Consider the following 20242-nt stretch of genomic DNA (forward strand, 5'->3'; position numbering starts at 1 on the left):
TTTAATTGTGTTGCACATCAATTAACCGTACTGGCTGATTTAAACTGAAAGTCTCATTTTATGTTGTGGAGAAGCTGCTGATTGTAACCAATAATGTAATGCTGTGTTATCTGTAGCTGCCACATTGTGAGGTACAGAGCTGTGCATGTGAACAGATGTTTATACGTAAGGCCAACACACTTTGATGTACAGAAGAGAAACCGTCAAAGCCGGAACAGAAGAAGAAGAATCAGTAGTTCACCTCTGACAAATCACACAGTTGCTGTTTTTTTTTTTTTTTTCCAGGTCCGTGGCAGTAAAGGAGATGTGCTGTATATTCTGGATGCGAGTAATCCTCGCTATGCCAACTGGCTGCGGTTTGTCCATCAGGCGCCTTCGCAAGAGCAGAAAAACTTGGCAGCCATTCAGGTACATTTCCACTCAGTGGACAATGAATCCCTCAGACTCACCTAAAATAAAGAAAATAATAAATATTGCAGGCGTCTGTCAGGGCGGATATGTTAGAAAGGAGTCGGTTTTAAACTCAACAAATAAAGAGACATGTTTTTGGTTTGGAGCTAGATCAAAAATGTCCCTTCTTTCTACGAGTGTGAGAAAAAAGAGAAAAAAAGTATTTTTTATAGGGTTTGTTCTGTGAAACATCCCAAATTGGGAGATTAACTGGGAGAGAGGGAACATAGTGGTTATAGCATGGAGAAGAATTTGAATTTGCAAATTGCATGAAAAAAACAAACAAAAGAAAACTGTCCGAGAATTGTGATCGTTATTGCAATGAAGAAAGAAATCTGAAATGATATACACTGTTTATTTACACCGTAAAATATATCAAGTTTCTTTGCAACCAGATGTGTAAACTATTATGAGGTATTAAAAATGGATGGAAAATGAAATCAGGACAGAAGTGTATTTGATCTTTTTCTTTTACTGAGAAAACATTTTTGTGACATTAGCCACTGTTTCTTTTCTCAAGTAGTTATTTCCAAAAGGTTCCAAAAACATTTTTAAAGTAATTATACTGACAAATAATGTGTCAGCAACAGTAGCCAGGCCTATAGGTACTTAAAAAATCTTAATACATACACTTGCAAACGCAGTTGACCAGATCTGGGAGATTTCACCTTTTGCACCTTTGTGTCAAAGTTAAAAAAGGATTTTTCTCTCATGTTGAAAGAAAAATAGACGTTGAAGGAAGAGGAGAGGATCATTGCAGGTCCTAGAGCAAAGTTCCTGCCATTAATACTCCAATGCCCAACGTGATTGGTTGTTTAAAGGTCATGCGTGTTCCTTAAATCTCTGCGTTTCATCAGCAGTGACATTTATTGTGAGGCTTTCCCCTTCTTAATCATTATTTATGTATATTTAGAATCCCATAGTTAAAACAAAATGACGGTTTGATTTTATTAACGTGACCTTTCAGGACAAGGAAGTTAATGACAACATTTTTAAGGGTTTGATCTTTTGACCTGTGGCCTCAATCAGGCCTTAACAGACTGTTGTCTGGGTGAAATGAGTTCAACCCTCAGCTAGCCTCAGTAGTAACCCAATGTGCGTTACCATAAAAGGTTATAACAGTTCTAAATGTTTTGTCCTTACATTCCTCCCAAATATGTTGAGCCTTGTTCTTTCAGTGCTCCGTGGTGTTATTGTCACGTCACTCGTGACACCATGTCACTCGACAATAACCATGTTTTTGTTTGTTAGGATGGTGAGAACATCTTCTACCTTGCTGTGGATGACATAGAGACAGACACAGAGCTCCTGATAGGCTTCCTGGACAGTGATATGGAAGAGGAGGAAGAAGAAGAGGAAGAAGACATCAAAGATGAAGACGAGAGCAGTAAAGAGGCCAAGCATCTTGTAGAAATGGGTATGATTGGACGTCCATGTTTGTTTCTTATATATTCCCAGTTTTATTGATAAATTTATGATCCACACACAAAAGGAAACACCGCAATTAGATTTGCTTCTTAGATTTCTGCAGTTGCCACGTCTGTTAAGTGTATTCTACATCTCTGCAGAAATAGTAATAAAAAAGGAGGACCACCCATGCTTGCTGTGCGAGAGCAGTTTTCCTAGTGAGGAGATCCTGGCCGCCCACCTCCAGAGCCTGCACCAGAGGCCCAGCACAGAGGAGAAGGAGTTCAAATGCAGGAACTGTGGCAAGAAATTCCCCATCAAACAGGCTCTGCAGCGCCAGTGGGTTTACTGTTCCGTCACTTTACTGGCTGTAGTGTAGTTTTGTTTAAAATCCATCTTTTTTTCTGATAAGACTGAACCATAGGTCACTGGGAAGTTGCAACAAGTATTAAATCTGTCCAGCGTACAGCTCAGATAATGTGGTTTGGGTTAAATAAAATATCTATCTATCTATCTATCTATCTATACAAATGCATTAATTAAATGAGACTGTTGGTGGCCCTGTGAAAAACCTGAAACTAATCAATAATATAGTGAACTGAAGTTATAGCTTGTAATTATACTTGTGGAAAATGCGCAAACTAGGAATTAGATGAAGGATTGCTAACTATTCAAAGTCAAGTTGGGTGTCGTGTAGCACGTCGCCTAGCATGTTAGCTTAGCATGAACACTGGAGACACAACTAGCCTGACTCTAGCAAAGAAAAAAGACACACATTATTGTTTACCCTCTCTCATCAGGAACCATTAAATTATAGGTACACATATTAGAAATATGTGTATCTACTGTCATACCTAACAAATCTTAATGCTCTTAACTTATTTAGCTGAGTGTTTCATAGAGTCTTGTTGTCAACATGCCAAGTGAAATCACAGTGAATTCACCACCAACAGCCTAGAAAAGCTGATGTTTTTACAGTTTGTTTGTTGTGTTGTTAATGAAATAAAACATAAGAAATGGAAAAGTTATGTAAAGTTAATGAGACGGGCTTTAGACGTGCTGTTGTGTACACTGATTTACTTTTAGACAGAGGTTAGCTAGTTAGCTAGCTCTCTGTTACCAGTTTTTATGCTATGCTAACAGTCAGCCGGCTGTAGCTTCATAATAGACCTGAAAGTTGTATAAATCGATCAAACATCAACTTTTTTCCTAAACCCGTTATTTAAATTAACGTTTGATTTGTTCGTTTTGGAGATTAGTGTCTACGTTGTTATGCACAGAATTCGTTAATTGATTTATTCAGATGGATTTTGTGTGTTTGTGTACTTGATGCTCGTGCGATTTGTTTCCTGGTTGACACCTAATTTGTTTTTCTTTTGAATGCTTCCTCAGTGTTTTGCATTGTTCAGAGTCACTGGATCCATCAGGTGACTCTAAAGCTCACCAGTGCTCCCTCTGTCACAACACATTCAGCTCAGAATCCAGGTAACACTGTCCAAACACGCACTCAATACAATGTGCATTCACACATGGAATTTGTTTTCAGTTGTACTATCCTGTGTTACCTGGTAACGCAATGTCTCCTGCTCTTTTATCTCTGTCTATATCCTGTATGCACAGTTTTGAACAGCATAAGGAAGCCTGTAAAGGAGATGCCAGGTTCATATGTAAAGCAGAGAGCTGTGGAAAAAGATTCAAGAGCAAGGACGCTCTGAAGAAACATAAAGGAAATGTTCACACAGGTTGGCATTTCTGTCTTTTCTTAGATTCCTGTGATCCTCACCGTCTCTTTCTCACCCTCTCTGTTGCACACATATTCACATGCATAGCACTTTTCAAGCCGTTGTGTAATGAAGATAATTGTCCATTAGCAGCCTCAGCACTCAAGGAACGGCAGTAACAGTGCATGACCTCGATCAGTTAAAGTCTCTGCGATGTTGAGACACATCTCTAATTACTTGCGCTCCATAATTGCTGACCTGTGTGTTCTGGGGCAGCTCACTCTTTCAGATAATTGGACTTGCATAGCTATTTATGATGGGATGTAGGGCATTGGGAATCAAGTATCAACCCGAGATTAAGACATTCATCTGAGAGGCAGGATGGAGCTGAGATCTGGGCCTTTATGTTTTTCCCAATGTGGTCAGGACAAGGGGTGTGTGTGTGTGTGTGTGTCTGTGTTTGTGTTTTTGTGTAGGCGTGGGGGGAAGTGGATCAGACGCAACAGATGTGGGTCATGTAATTCAGATGGGGATAAAGGGAGGTGTCACGGGTCCCAAAATGGTGGGATCGCTGGGGTTATGATTAAGAGAGCTTGGTATTTTTCCTTTAATGATGTGATGATGTGTCATAAAATTGTTGCCTAATGTTATCAGTTCTGCATGGAGATTTGTAACCCAGTTTGTTTCTCTATAGGGAGTGCACGACGGAAACTCACATGCACCATATGCAACAGAAAATGCTCCTCTTCTCTGAATTTACAGGAACACAGAAAGGTGAGTTTCTACAACATCTGCTGTACAGCTCAATTTATCACAACCAGATACTTTGCATTGGATCTGAGAGGATTTACTCAGCTTACGCAGTTTTGCATGATCCACTTTTACGTGGATGGCTCTTTGGTGCTGTTCCTTGCTGGTATCCATCACAATCCGCTGTGTTTCTATAACCCAGGCTAACCCCTTAATCTGGCATGTGCCTCTGCTTCACATGCCTTCGAGTTCACTTATTCCCTCTATATGATCAAGTTGTTACAAATTTATTCTGGGTGACACTGAGCGGAGGGATGGTTTCTTTTTCACTAGCTCATCCCACAAGTCTTGTGAAATTCAAGAGGCTCTTTTGGCAGACTGTAGGGTTTTAACCTTGGCGTCAGGATTCTCTCTTTTATTGATGGATTGCAGATTTGAACACGGCTGTTTAAACACCATTTGAAAACATCTTCCTACAGACAAAAAATAGTTTTGTTACTGAGTAGTTCTTTTTCCAAGCTACATTCCTCCATTGTGCACTAAGTAGGCTAATGGGTCTTCCATTTGAAAATATAATTTGATTGCAATTAAGTGCTATTAAATTATTGCATTAAATAATTATTATTAACATAGCCAACATATTTGACTGATAATTTAGGCCAAAAACAGCTTGCGTTAAAGCTGATTAGGAGGCTGTGATGGAGGTTGAGTGGGGGGTTTCAGACATGAAATATAATCCATTAAGTCCAGTTGGAGGAACAGAATGTGTTAAAAGACCTGGGAGACACCAGAACGTGGCACAACAGATTGTAAAAACACACAGACGAATTTTACACCTACGGAAATGTACCAGGGTGGGAGATAAAACTAGCATTTTGAAACAATAGCAAGAGCAGAAATACAATGTGTTCCTGTTATAAAGTAACACAGACACACATTGTTTGTTCTCCACTTACCATTCTCGTCTGCTGAAGCTCAGACTTTGCTATTTTCAGGATTCAAAGCCCTTTGTTCAGCTTTGATTGGCTAGGTGTGCTCGTTCCTCAGTCGAAAGAGAAATCCACTGTGTTTGTTAATGTAGAAGGTCTGCGTTTTAATTACTATGTTTAGCACATTATGAGACTGCAAGTCGCGTCATATTCTGTGAAAAGCATGTCCCCTTTTGGGTGCAGAGGACAGGCAAATATTATTGGAAACATGTTGATTGTGTACTAAACCGCCATCCATGTAGCTGTTCAACACAACACTTTACCATGACGGCTTTGCATTGTCAAATTGCATTGCTGCACAACTGAACCGCCTGTTTTCTTGGAGCCCCACTGCGTTGGCATTCAATGCACCAGTCCTATTCAAAATGAAGTCTTCTTTCACACAGGCTTAAGTCTAAAATACGTTCAGTTGAATCAACTGACTATGTGAGCTACTGTCCAAGAAAAACAACGATCTGTCATTACTGTTTTATTTGCTTAATTTTAGATTAATCACTTGGACTCGGTTTTCCTTTCAGCTGTTTGATGCTCCAGTTTAAAACAGTACCTTCAAGGATGTCCGGCATTACATTAGTATGCATGTTGTTTCAAATAGTTTGTCTTATTGGCTGTCATTCGATAACCCACATTCGTTCATTAATTATCCCAGAAGGTAATTACGAAATTTAATTTTCTGCCATCTGCATCTATCATCAAGATTAATCAGCAGACTTTAATCCATCCCAGTCAGCTTATTTATCATCGGGCCACTTACAAACTGTTCAACATTAAAAGTCACCTGGAAGTTGTGACATAGTTCCGCAGTGAATCATATAACTTACTTCACCTGCCTATGAGTCAGTTCTCTCCAGTTTCAGATCTCCGGGGTGTTATAAAATAGGAGTATGTGATATTCCTATGTGGCCTCCTAATGTGCCTATGTGCCAGTTTTATAATGTGGCCGTGAGAGTAGAGCTGTTTTCAAATAACACATTGGTCTATTTAAAAAAATAGAGATCGGAATTAACATGGCTCTATAAATTTAGGTCAAATTTTGATAAACGACCTTTATTTTTTTTCCAGTAAAACATCCCATGAAGCTGTTCAGAAGAATGGATTTCTACTGAAACACAGTGTCATTATAAATACAGCACATTCCTGACAAAAAACATCTGGCGTGTTCTTATAGCTTCAATCAGAGCTATTGGGTCATTAAGTATTATTCTTGCAGTAGGGCAATCAAACTTTCCATAATGACAGTTTAGCTCTAAAGCAGCTTAAATCTGCCATTATCATCATTTAGCTGAACAAGCTTTTGCAGAAGCAGCTGCGACAAGAGGAGCTGCGTTACATTAGCATATGCTATTGTAGCTGTATGCCAGGGAACTATTGAATGTGCAATTATTGGAACTACGCTCCGAAGCAGAACAGGGATTGAAACTTTTCATCACTTTAATTGCTTTTCTGTCTGTAGACATCAGTCTAATGAAGATTTTGTTTCTGACCATCACAGACTGTTATCCTTTAACTTCTACAAGCCCTTTACTGTGAGCTTTTGAAGTGATCATATCTTTCTCTTTTGCCTCCGTGTTGCAGGTACATGAAATATTTGAGTGCCACGCGTGCGACAAAAAGTTCATCTCAACCAATCAGCTGAAACGCCACATGATCACACATTCAGGTAAGAGAGAGAGCTTAATTTAAGCAGGAGACTTCCTTATTTTGTGTTTCATCTCTGACTGTTAATCTCTCACTGACAGAGAAGCGACCGTACACCTGTGAGATCTGCAGTCGATCATTCAAGCGTCTGGACCAGGTGACGGCTCATAAAATCATCCACAGCGAGGACAAGCCGTACAAATGTAAGCTGTGTGGGAAAGAGTTTGCTCATCGCAACGTCTACAAGAATCACAAGAAGGTGAGCCGATGCATAAAATAATCCATTGGTGATTTATTTGTTACTGTAATTAGCTAAGTTTTGTATATATTTTCTAAATACTACTACATCTGGCTGATTTGGGTTTGCTGAGGAGAGATCTTCCTTCATAGGCTCAGTTACTTCAAAGCTAGTGTTATTAGTGAGGCTGTAATCAATCAGGATCTCGTTGGTGGCTGTTATCTGTGGGGTCTCTGCCCCCCTCCACTCCTGAGGTTCCCCATGTTTACTTTTGGGATTGAGGTGTCACTCAGATAGATAGGTGTGGGGGTGGACAGACGGGTGCAGGGGCGAGCAGAAAAACAGAAGCACTTTGAACTTAAAGCTGCTCAAGCTGCTCGTCTTCATCGAGTCAACAAACCAAATTGGCCACGGAGCCTTATGCGTGATCCCCTCACATCAATTTAAGAAGCTTCTTTAACGTCCACGCTGAGGCGGCTGGCGGCTCGCCTTACACATTACAAACATGCTGATGCTGCTCGTCTCTCTCTGCAGACGCACTCTGAGGAAAGGCCTTTCCAGTGTGAGGAGTGCAAAGCGCTGTTCCGCACACCTTTCTCTCTGCAGCGCCACCTTCTCATCCACAACAGTAAGTATGGACTTAGTTAAAGGGGAAAAGTTTTGGTTTTGGTTATTTACCTTGAGAGGAGCACATGTCAAAATTCCGTGAATGCTTTACCAACTTTCTTAGTCTGTTGGTAAATGATTTCCAGCAAAGATCTGCGGGACCGATCAAATCATTTAGTTGGCCTTCATGTGATGATGGACAGAAGAGTAACAGCAACGTAGCAATCCATGTGAGTTCCATTATACTGAATTTGTTTACAACAAAATGGCTGCTGTCGGAGAAGCGAGCTGTTTAGAGTCCACTTATCTGTCGTAAAAGATATTGACAGCCAAATAACTTTGATTGACGAACAGTTAACAGCGATTAAGGCATTTGTGGAGAATGCCTTAATCGAGCGTGCCCTTGGGATCCTTAAAGAGACAGGAGCCAAAACGACCTGTTCTAGACGAAAGCTTAACTGAGGGGTAGGGATGAGAGTTGATTAGATTTTATCAATGCCGCTGTCAATTCTGCCTCTCAGTCCAACTCTTTATCGCTTCCTTTATCAATTTTTATGTGTGAAAAAGTGTAGTCCTACACAATCTGGAAGCATATGATGAAAATGTGATGCTAATGTACTGGATGTAATAGGAGCACTGATGTGAACACATGTAACTGAAAAGATAAGTGTCAATTTCACTTTCACCACAGCACCGCCACGTTATTTAGGTTAATTGAGACATGTGAAACTATTTCTGATTCGTTATGAGACTATAGTCTAGGAACTAATGGGGAACACTGCTCGCATGAAATCACAGCCCTTGCACCGATTGTACTGGGCATAATTTTCATCTCTTTTAGTGAAACTCAGCCAAGCTTTAGAGGCTTGTAAAGCTTCTTACTGTCATGTCTTGAGCGGAAGTGATAACAATTCTGGTGGATTGTAAAAATTGGAACCGGTTCCTAGTCAGAGCTAGTATTCCCCTTCTGAAGGACTACTTGAAGGAACAGGATGAATTACTTTATGTTTTTGAACTGCAAATCATTAAAATATATGCCAGTAGACCCTCTGAACAAAAAGACAGGGAAATCTACTTGATAAGTCACCTTTTAGTTTGACAGCTTGTACCATACACTAATAGTCATACCAGAACAAGTAAGGCAGTTGCATAACTCTTGGCTGTATTTATTTGAGTAATGATGTGTTTAATTGCTCGTGACTGTTCACATTCAAATGGAGGAATGTGTCTTTTCTCAAAAGTCGCATAGTCTCTCACAATGTGGAAAATATACAAATACTTTAAAGGAATCAAAATATCATGAAAGTACAATGAAAGAATCCAGTTTGTTGGTATAGACGATCCTCTCCCTGTACGATCCAGAATATTGACCTTTAAAACCAGTCTAGCGAGTTTTACAGTCCCACATTTTTATTGGCTGTCATCTCATCTTTACCCCTGTGGATATTTCCATTAACACCAGTTGTCATAACCTCATCAGATGTCTCCCTGCTAAGACATCAGTGTTCTGATTGTCTGCTCGTCCCCTACTCTGACAGAAAGTTTTTCCCTGGACAGTTGAGCTACAGCCGAGCCTTGGCACGATGCAGCATCGGTCCTCAAATTGAGCCAGATAACAAAGAGATTGTAAAGCTGAAGGCATTTCCTGCCGCTGTCTCAGGAGGCAGGCAATATAATACCAGGACTTGTATTATGTATCAAGTTCTCGACAGTATGAGGGACTTGAGGATGGAGTGTGTGATTTCACCGCACTGTAGGTGAGAGAATAGAAATGCCATCAAATGAATTTGTCTGTCTTTATGGGTTAAGAGGAGCGCAGCACTTGAGGACCATAGCAAGCAGCCCGCAGTGAGAAAATGAAGCACAGCTGTAGTGGCATTTACAGGTGAAACTCACGAGGCCTCATTTTCATACCCTCATTCTAAACGTAATCATTTCTGAACACAAGCTTGTTGTTGAAAACACCTTTTGAAGGGTCAGTGCTTTAGGGACATTTGCGAGTTTGGAAACTCATATTTCTGCATAAAACTGCCTCATTCACAGAAATGTGGACTAGGAGTAAAAAAAGATTCAACAGACAATAACGTTACAAATCTAACAGTCAGTATTAGGTTACTTGAAACTAGGGTTGCAAAGGGGTGGAAAATTTCCGGTAAATTTCCAGAAACTTTCCATGGGAAGTTAAACTGGGGAATTTTGGAAATATTCCAAATTAGAAACTTACCATGGGAATTATGGGAATTATGGGAATTATTGGGAATTTATGGGAATTATGGGATGACAATTGATGTATAAATTCTTGTATGGTTACAGAAAACCATCTTGCAGGAGTCAGAAGAAACAGCATCAAATTTGCCTCTTAAATGGTCAATGAAATGAAAAATAGCTTTCATTTAGCACCTAACTTACCAGATAGTTAGCTACTGTATTAATACATTTTTATTTAATATTTGCAAGTTAAACATTAATAACGTTATAGATCAAATATATTTACCCCATGATATTATCAAAACTTACTTGACTTTATATAGTCCGCGGGCTCAAATGTGTGGCTTCAATAGTCTTGTGCTTTGAGCTCAAAAGTGTGGCCTCCAGGCTTCAAGAAATCACCTGTGCATGTGATGGAGGAATGCACAGTGCATGTAGGGGGCGTGGCCTCAATAGCCCTGCAGTAAGCAGTGTGCTGTGTGCATGTGATTGAGGAGTGTACTTGCATTAAATCTGGTTGTTTTAGCCAAGACTATGCTACAATATATTCCCCCCAACTATATTTAAGTTCCCTGTTAAGGGCCAACCTTCAATTTTGTAAATTTCTTATTTATTCCTGTTTATTCCCATATATTCCCGTTAATTCCCGTTAATTCCCATATATTCCCGTTAATTCCCATGGAAAGTTTCCAACTTTGAAAATTCCCGGAATTTTGCAACCCTACTTGAAACAATTGGAAAGTGGTCTAACATTAAGTTGGATACTAAAGAAACCTGTGACGCAGAATGGTGAGAGAATATTATACAGTAGGCGTTACACTGTCAGGTGTCAGTGACGATAATCCTTGGAAAGAGACCTGCATGGTGTAGACCCTCAGGCAGCTGCCAAAGTAAGTGAGAATTTGTCTCGTAACAGCAGAAGTGTTGGATACACGTGTCCAAAAAAAAACAAAAACGTATTCTTCAGAGTTATTTAAACTTCACATTAAGGCATCATCATTTTAAAGGTCGTTAAAAAATCTAAATCTAAGAAAGATGCAATAAATGCAATAAATATAACTTAAGCACAAAATCTGTTAGTACACATACTGTATGTGTAGAGAGCATTTGTGTTTAGACCATAATTCAAGACCTTCAGAGTCACCTTGTGCGTGTATGTGTAAATGAATGTCTATGCGTGTACGTGTAGAAATGCAGTTTAATATCAGGCTGAAGTCGGTTTATTGGTGGAATCTTTACGTGAGAGTGTCGCTGACATTGATTTCCATCCCCTGAATGTTTCGGCCTTATTAAAACACACAGTGAACTGTAGCTTCCACTGCTGTTCGGTCTTATTGAGCTGACCATCATCGGCCCTGGTAACAGGAGAATGAGGACAAGCTTGTAACCACTTGCTCCCCCCATCTAAACTGCCCTGTGGAAATGGAGTGATCTCCATATAATGGAAATATCTACTCTTCAACAATAGTGGCTGTTGTGTGTTGAGCAGAGGCGTGAAGGAAAACATCAGGCTTCATTCCGCGAGCAGCTGAGACTGAGCCTGGCGTAACGGTCTGTCTAAGTGCTGTCTGTCTGGGGCTGTTCGGTGGAATGATTAATAAAATCTTTTTTTACACAGTTAAAAAAAAACTATAAAAAAAAAGAACCATTTGACATTCAGAGCAAACATATGGCAGAGCAGTTTGCTTTACGGTTTCCCCTGGGAAGTGCTCAGCTAGAGATACACAATAAAAGACAACTTTAGTTTAATAGAAAAAAAATAAATCTAAAGCAGACCGTTCTAAATACCACTGTTTGTGGTTGTCTGGTGCAATGAAACACCCTCTCTTTGTAGTTTTCTGCCCACACAATCGTCCTGGTCAAATTGGGTCCCCTCTTGCTGTGCGTGATGACGGTGTGTTTAGGAACACAACAATAGCTAACTGGAAATGGCTCCCACAAATGGTCCTCTGTCCTTGCTTTCAGGTGAGAGGACATTCAAGTGTGATCAGTGTGACGCCACCTTCAAGAGGAAGGACACGCTCAACGTCCACATCCAGGTGGTGCACGACGGCCACAAGAAGTACAAGTGCGACCTGTGTGAGAAGGCCTTTGTCACTCCCTCGGTCCTCAAGAGCCACAAGAAGGTGACTGAAAGGAGCTGGAGCCGGCCTCAATCATACACAGTGATTGAATGTCTGCTGTCGTTTTGTCCTGAAATTGGGTTCAGACTAAATTGTTTCAAATGCACACAGTTCAAACGTAACAGTTAGAAAATAACTTATGAAACCATGCAAAATTATCTACAGGTTCTTACTAAGATTATACTCCACCCTGAGATGACGGCAAAAGTAAAGAAATTTACTAAATTGCTGTTTACATCACATTTTCCGTCATCAGTCTTCTGTTATCAAACTACATATACCAGGAAAGAAGTGAGAAGGCGACCATCTACTTTACCAAATAGTTCCATTGTTTTGCCTCCACTCTAAATCTTCATCTCATGAAAGCGATGTACTTAACTGTACTAATATCTCAGAATATCAAGAATCAAGAGTCGTATATTGTCATTACGTGAGAACATAACGAAACCAACTATAGACATCCATCTTGACCATTGTTGCCCGTGAAGGCTTGGAAATCAATTCCTATGTTGATTAGAAATGGCAGTTAGTCCATTAACTCCGCAGGGTTTCAAGCCCCAAACAGATCTCGCTGCAGATTATGAGCCCTAAATCTGACAACGTCCGGTGCGGTTATGGATCAAGATTGAAACCAAACAGCTTCTTGGCACACGGCAAAAGAAAATGCCTTGTTTTTTTTTTGTTTTTTTTACTCAGAACAGTAGGGCCGAAGACAGGCATGTCGAACTGTCTCGCTGCTTACGGTGTCTGGAGGCTGCTGAGAGATCTGGCTCTGATCAAAGGCAGGTTGCTGAGGAGACGACAACTCGCTGGCTGTGTTTACACGTGCAGCGTAGCCCTGCTATTGCCCGCTCTATTGTTGAGATCTAATTAAATGTGCACTTTGATACTCCGCAACTGTTTGTCTGAGCAAACTTAATAATTATTATGTTCTAACTGGAGCTTTGTACATTCAAGATTCAACACATTTGATGAAAATGAGAAGGAAGTAGTGAAGAACAAGTATCTTTTCTAACATGACAAAAGGTAATAGATTGATTATCAGAACAGTTGCTAGGAGTTAGTTTCGGCCTTCTTTGAAGGCTTTCTTTTACCTCAGCAAGTGAATATAAAAGTCAGACAATTTGAAGTAACTAATTCATTTTTTTCAGGTACCGCCTGCTCTAATTGAAGTGGTGTAAGTGCACAATGCCACAGGATTAAAATTTATGACTTTCCATTTTTCACAAAAAAAACATCTACGCACTGTAGGTGTATTTGTTTTGTTCACACTTGTTCTCAAAGGCCTCAGGTAAGAAACCAAATTATGAAAAGAGACCTTCAAGGATTAAACAAATGTCAGTTTAAGTAAAGGGCACAGTGATTATAATTGAAGCTTTTTGTTTCAGTTGAATTTGCAAAAGACGAAAGAGAAGGAATAAAGATTTCAAGGGACACTAAATTACTTTCTGAAATAGACATTTTTATTGCTTTTCGTGCCGATGCCAAAACAGAATGGATACGTAGGTATGTGTCCTAGCCTCTGTCACTTACATAAATGAACAGCAATGCCGCGCATATCTCGCAGAACAGGCGAGAGTTATTTGTGGAGCGCGCTTGTGTTACAGTAAACACTTTCTCCTCTGGATTGGTGTTATACGAGAGGGCGTGTGTGTGCCAGCATGTATGTACACGCATTGTATCTTTTGTTCAGGGTAGTTTCACCTCTCTGTGGTGGCATGGAACAATTCATATGAATGAAAATTGCTAGGTTGCTTTTAAGTAGATCAATTATATACATACAAAAAAAATAATAACCTACAATCCCCAATAAATTCCACACGTAGCATTTGAACATTGATGTTCCCATGTGAAACAGTGGGTGCCCACCCCCACCCCCGGCTGTCTATTTATGAAGGTATAATGCTCTCTGTTGTACAAACAACATAATAATAATGCTCCATCTGGGTCACATGTGTTCATACGAGTGGATTTGTTGGTGCGTGTGACTGTGTTTGTTGGTGTGCATGTGTGTGTCTCTGTGTGTGCGTGCGTGTGGTTGGAGCCTTTGTAACGAAACACCCGAGGTGTCAGAGGGACACAGTGGGGTGATGGAGGGAAGGATGGGGGCCCAGTGAGGAGGTGTTCCTGCATTGTTGTACTGCTGTTGAAACTGTCGCTCCGAGTTTGAGCTTTTCATACTCACGATTATTCTCGGGAATTTACAACAGACCAGGAGGAAGAATTCAGAGCATACATTTCAACAAGGAAAGAGGGAGTGAGAGGAGCGGGGGGTGTTGCGGGGAAAGGTAGAAGAGGTAGTACACTCGTTCCACATGTTCTTGTCCCTGTTTGCATGTGCAGCCCGTATGGGTCCAAAGAGCTCAATGCCGTGGACTGCTGGGAGGTGAAGGGAGAGGAAGAAGAGGAGGAGGAGGAGGAGGAGGAGGATGAGAAGTTGAATGCATACCTGCACCCTGGCCTTTAGATCCCATGGGCTTAAGCAAATCAGCATCGTCTGTGTTCTTTGATCCTGCCTTCAGGGCAGCGCTCAGAATCCACCGTCATGTGAACATGTGCATCTCCATTCACCTCCATTCTAGTTAGCGGTGAATCATGGGAGTAGAAATGATGCTTATTCCTTATTCCTAAATTCACTTGGGACTGTGACATTTAAAGTGGAATGTAGATTATGTTTTGGTAAACACTGTTTGAAGATACAGTATATAAAACCCTTTTTTTTTTTGGACAATCTGCTGATGAGTATCTGACGGGTATATGTTCTGACATTGAAATCCTGCTATCACAGTAGATCACATTTTACTTTGTAATGTGGGAAGGATGTGAGGATGAATGTTACAAATGTTTCCCTTAACCCCCACCATATGTCCATTTTATCATTTCTCTGCCAGACACACACAGGGGAGAAGGAGAAGATCTGCCCGTACTGCGGACAAAAGTTTGCCAGCAATGGCACGCTAAGGGTTCACATCCGCAGCCATACAGGTCAGTGCCCTCCACAGTTCAATGCTTTGTTTAACTCAACCTTACACCAGCTGCCGTTAGCATCACCTGCAGCACTAGAGTGAAACGTGTGGTGGATCAGGTATAGAAACTGTGTACAACTTTATTTTTTACTTGACTTACTGTAGTGGTTTGAAATGCGTTGATTTAAAGCACTTGGCGCCATAATCCTAGATAATTATGTAGTTAGAGTGTCATGCAAGTCTCACACATCTTAGTTGCCCTTGTTATGTGAACAGTCTCATATTTTAGAGATCAAAGATTAAAATCACTCCCATGTCTGTAACTAAATGTGGAGCTACAGACAGCAGCTGGCTAGTTGAGCTTAGCATAAAGACTGGAACCAAAGGAAAACAGCTACCCCGACTCTGTCTGAAGAGTTTAACGTCTACATTACATCACACACAAAGCTCCCTGTTTGGACTCGCTATTTCTTGTTAAATCATTATCACACCCAAGAAATAATCCAGTACATAACCCCTATAAAACTACTACTTAGTGTTCTTACACTTTTGTTTTTGTAAAGATTAAACAAATATACTTATGCTCAGCTCAGCTAAACAGTTGTTTGCTGTAGCATTACATCTGCTGTACAGTTGTAGCCTGACAGCAAAAAACCTCTGCTTGAAATTGGACAGTCCTACAATCAATCAAAGTCATTTTATTATAAACAAATTAAACTCCACAGCACTCACGTAACGTGCATGACTACAGTACGTCAATGTCCATCTGTTTCTCCACACCACATAAGGATGTGAGGACCCAAATGATTTGATTGGACCAGAAGATCTTTGCTGGAGCATAATCAGTTCCCAACAGAGCGGCTCCAGACCAACTTTCCACCAAAAACACTTCGCGGCCAGATGAAGTTCAACACATTTTGTGAACCCCATGCGAATGCACCACTCCTTGTGCGTTCACGTCAAGCACTCTGCACAGTTCAAACTAACCAAAACGAGTGATTGGAGCACATTTTAATGTTAGGAAACTGCAGCACGCAGTAGCACTGCTTGCACCAGCCTTTGCACCACCACAGAAATAGAGCCCTGGATGTTCATTAAACTGCCTTAAACTGGAAAGCTACGCATTCCAGTGCGTTTCCTTACCAACAGACTGGTGCAGAGACCTGGCACGGCCACACACACACTTCTTGGCCTCACTCCCTATTTTTCTTTTTCTCCATCTCTCATCCCACGCCTGGCAATCTTCTTCTTTTCCACACTCCCACTTAAACTTCATATCTCCTTTTCCTCTGTCAGGTTCTCTCTTTGTTGTCCTGTTGTCTTGTGGCTACAGACTCATGGCTGTAAGCCTTATAGGCTCAAAGGATTGTTATAAACCTTACCTATACATATAACATATTTGGTGTTCGAATGATCAGTCAGTACTCCATCCTTTTTGGACCTTTCTTTATCACAGTACACATCGAATTAAAATGATCTCAGCAGCACCTATAAGTCCTTCTCTCCTGTTTTCTGTAAGATTAGTGTCAAAATGTGTGCGTATATTTGAGTGGTGGTCCACTGACAAGCCTACCACACTTTGTCAACAGCTCCCTTTGTATCAGTGTGTGCGTGAGTTGTGTATGTGTGTGTTTGCGTACATGTGTATGTGTGAAGGACAAACCAACAAAAAGAGAGAATGTATACGAGTGTGGTCCGCGGCCCAGTCTGATTGTATTTATATAGAATAAACAAAAGAGAGGAATGCTGGGGGAGGGGTGGGAGCCGAGGGGACACCTAAAAGAAAGAAAGGAGCAAAGAGAGAAAAGACCACTCCAAGAAAGCATCCAGCCGGATGACCCTTGACCCTGACTGGCTGTAAATCTGTCCCCTTATTCTATAGACTGGGTTTTTTTGTTTGTTGTGTTTCTGTGTGAGAGGAAAAAATAAGCTCTGGTGAAGAGTCGTTCCCTGAGCAACAATCCTGACAAGAATCATCTTATAATTTTACACACCTCGTGTAACTCATCCCTGGGTATGCGCAATAAACGTGGAACGTGCCAATCATAAAGTGACCCTGTTAATGTTGGTAAGATCTTAAAGACAGCTTGCTTTTCAGTCAGTGATCTCTTAAAGAAGGCCACCAGCTGAGGTAGAGGCCTTTAAATTGTCAGCTTCTCTGGATGGCAGGCAGGAAAGCTCGATCTTGTTTGTCTTCCTGCTTCACAGGAACCAGTCAGCATTGATTATTTACCTGCCAAACAAAGAGGACTTGTCAGGATTCCTTAGAGATTTCCTTCCCCTCTCATTTTACCGTCAGACACTGAAGAGCATTATGAGAGAGATTGGCGAGTAATGAGAAGAAAGTGTGGAGTATTAGAAGCTGGGATGACATGTACTGTATATTTTTGTTGGATTTGGTTTCAGTTAAATTTGTTTAGAACGTCATGTTGAGCTCAAACAAATTAGCTGTTGTGCCGCAGCGGCAGGCGTCTTCTCAGTGAGCAGCCTTTATGAGATCATCGTCAACCTCTAAAATGTGAGCTGTCGAAAAGCCGGAGGTCGTGGAACTGGTTGTCATGATGGATGTTTCTATCATTTTTCAAATTATTCGTTTGGGCCCCTTCATGGAGCAAACATGTTCTTCTCCACATCACAGCTCAGTGAGAGCAGATTTTCCCACCATGCGTGCCATGATATGGTGAACAACCGTAGTGGGTTCATAAAAATTGTTTGTGCCAGGGGAAATGTTGACAGGACCCAGTGACTTGCTGTCATACTGACATCATCGGACATGTCATGTTGGCAGCAGCGATCAGTGTAAGCCCATGAGCTGTGTAACAAGAAATTGGTGTGTGCATTTTAACCCTCAAAAATTTAAGCTTCAGCATTTCACATGCTTGTCAGCGGCTCTCCAGTGTGCTCGTACATGCTCAGTTCTCCAAAAAGGCACACTTCTTATAAATTTAGGCTAGTTGTATAATCTTTCTCATAGCCAACAAATAAAAGCAAGTTTTCCTGTTAATTTAACAAGCAGAAACATGAGACAGAATAAACTAAAGCTACATTGTGTCAACTTTAAACAGCTGTTGGGGATGGGATTTATATCCACGGCGCCCTCTGTCACCAAGCAGGAATGGGCTGAAAGCAGTACGTAAGCTCAATCAGGGCAGAAAAAACAAAATGAATACCCTCAGGTTAATGTAAAGGCTGCAGCAGAACAAGGTTAAGAGAAATTAGAGTTTACGTAAATCAGATCTGTAATTTAATCAACTTATATTCTCAAAGAAAATAAACAAAATATAATCAACTATAAAACGCTTTGAATGAGCCAGTTTTAAGGTTGTTAGGGAGATTCTTCTCCTATCAGATCACCCTATAAAATCATTTTCCCCTTTAGCTGCAGTTGAGTTGAGGGAAGTGATTAGAAACATCAGACGACCCCAATAATAATCAGACCAGCTGTCTGGTTTATGTTATATCTATATATTTTCAGCTTTATTCCATGCCAACTGCATGACTGAATAAAGGAATATGCAGCAAAACACTTTTCAGTACCTGCGTGGCTTTGATATTTATATAGCGCTTTTCTATCTATTGGTACTCAAAGCACTTTTACAATAACACAACTACCCATTTGTTCACATGGGCACTGTTCACATGGGCACGCACACTTTCACAACCGTTAACCCTCTGGTTTGTGGACAACCCACTCTTCTTTCTCTAACAATGAAACTGATAAGAACATTTATGAGACTAAAAGGAGATCATATTTCTCCCTCTCATTGATTAAGGCTTCTACGGCAAAATATCTGCGTTTCTTAAACTTTTCATCTTACCTCATGTGACTCTTTCCTGGTCCCGTCATGTCTGAGTAAAGCTGCAAGGTACATTTACATAGAAATAAGCTGTTTCCATAGAGCCATCAGTTTAATGAACTCAATGAACGCCTCTGTGTTGGTTAATGTAAACATTGTGTTTATGTTACATCATTATAAACAGCATATGGTTTACACCCATTCTGACAAGTTAAAAAGGTGCTTGTCACTGGTCCAGACCACCAGGTAATCACAATTGTCAAACACTATGTTCTGTTATTAGCAGGTCGTATAGTAGATAATATACATACACGCCAAGTCCCGGTGTCTGGTTTTCCTCAGATGAGGAGTGTCTTGCTAACATTTGCTCTGAGATCTGCCCCAGTGAACTAAAACCTTGTGTTGCACTCGTGTGCTTTGTGTAGCACTACAACATCAGTAAATCATTGCCATCTGAATTTTGCAACGTTTGTATAATTATACAAATGTTCTTGCCAGAAAGCTAATATTCAGTGTGCATTTTGTGTTGTGTATTTTACTCTGGATCACTGTTACAGAGTGTGCCCTGTGGCACAGGATGAGAGAGTCTCTGTTCTTCGTGTAAATATGGGTTTCTCAAATGAGACAACAGATGATATTAAAAAACAATCAATATTTACTTTTTAACCCACATGGGAGAAACTAATTGTCTTCCCCCGTGTCATTTGTTATGATAGTTTGATGTTTTATAAATCGACACTTCGCAGCTTTAAATTATGTCGTGACAGAGCAGCTGCCCTCAATATGACATCTGGCAGAACTCTGGAATCACTGAACCTATTTACGTGCAGATGACTTTGTTTGTCTTGACTGTGGTCATAGTTACAAACTTATAAAGAAAAATGACCGTGCAAGAGGCATTATCTGTCTCTAAGATGAATGGGGCCCCACTGCAACTATTTTTTGGGTGCCGAGATGCTTAATTAATATCTAGGGCGAGTTTTGAGGCATGCGTCCGGTTCAGATCTGTAGCCTGTGTGGTAGGGCACGTGCATGGAAGGACTCGTCAGATAACGGTGCCTTCACGCGGCACCTTTAAGCGAATTGTTTGAGGAAGTGGAGAAATCTACTGAGACCCTGGCTGTAATGGAAAGGTCAAGTGTAAAAGTTGTTGGGCGTTCCTTTTGCTCATCAAAGGCCGTCTCTTATCATCTTTAACACACTGATATCATATTACCTCTGTGGCCCCTGTCGGCATGTGGCACAGGGCAGAGAGAAGGACAGTAGAGGGCCACTGTCTGCCCGAACTGGAGGAAGCCAGGGATTAATTTCTGACGGACAGCGCTAATGTCTTTCAGACCGGAGCCCCG

General features: G+C 40.8%; 1 protein-coding gene across 1 annotated transcript in view; it reads left to right on the top strand.

Annotated features, from left to right (window-relative positions):
* prdm5 (PR domain containing 5) overlaps positions 1–20242 on the top strand; it is a 35013-nt gene that overhangs the window by 3559 nt on the left and 11212 nt on the right. Inside the window, exons 3-13 of the mRNA XM_084547574.1 lie at positions 286–408; positions 1702–1867; positions 2019–2196; positions 3250–3342; positions 3478–3599; positions 4273–4352; positions 6893–6977; positions 7057–7214; positions 7728–7821; positions 11973–12133; positions 15022–15115. Of these exons, the coding sequence (XP_084403700.1) occupies positions 286–408; positions 1702–1867; positions 2019–2196; positions 3250–3342; positions 3478–3599; positions 4273–4352; positions 6893–6977; positions 7057–7214; positions 7728–7821; positions 11973–12133; positions 15022–15115 (1354 nt within the window). The remainder of the gene's footprint in view (positions 1–285; positions 409–1701; positions 1868–2018; positions 2197–3249; positions 3343–3477; positions 3600–4272; positions 4353–6892; positions 6978–7056; positions 7215–7727; positions 7822–11972; positions 12134–15021; positions 15116–20242) is intronic.

Source organism: Chelon labrosus (assembly GCF_963514085.1).
Source record: "Chelon labrosus genome assembly, chromosome: 7".
NCBI lineage: Eukaryota > Metazoa > Chordata > Actinopteri > Mugiliformes > Mugilidae > Chelon > Chelon labrosus.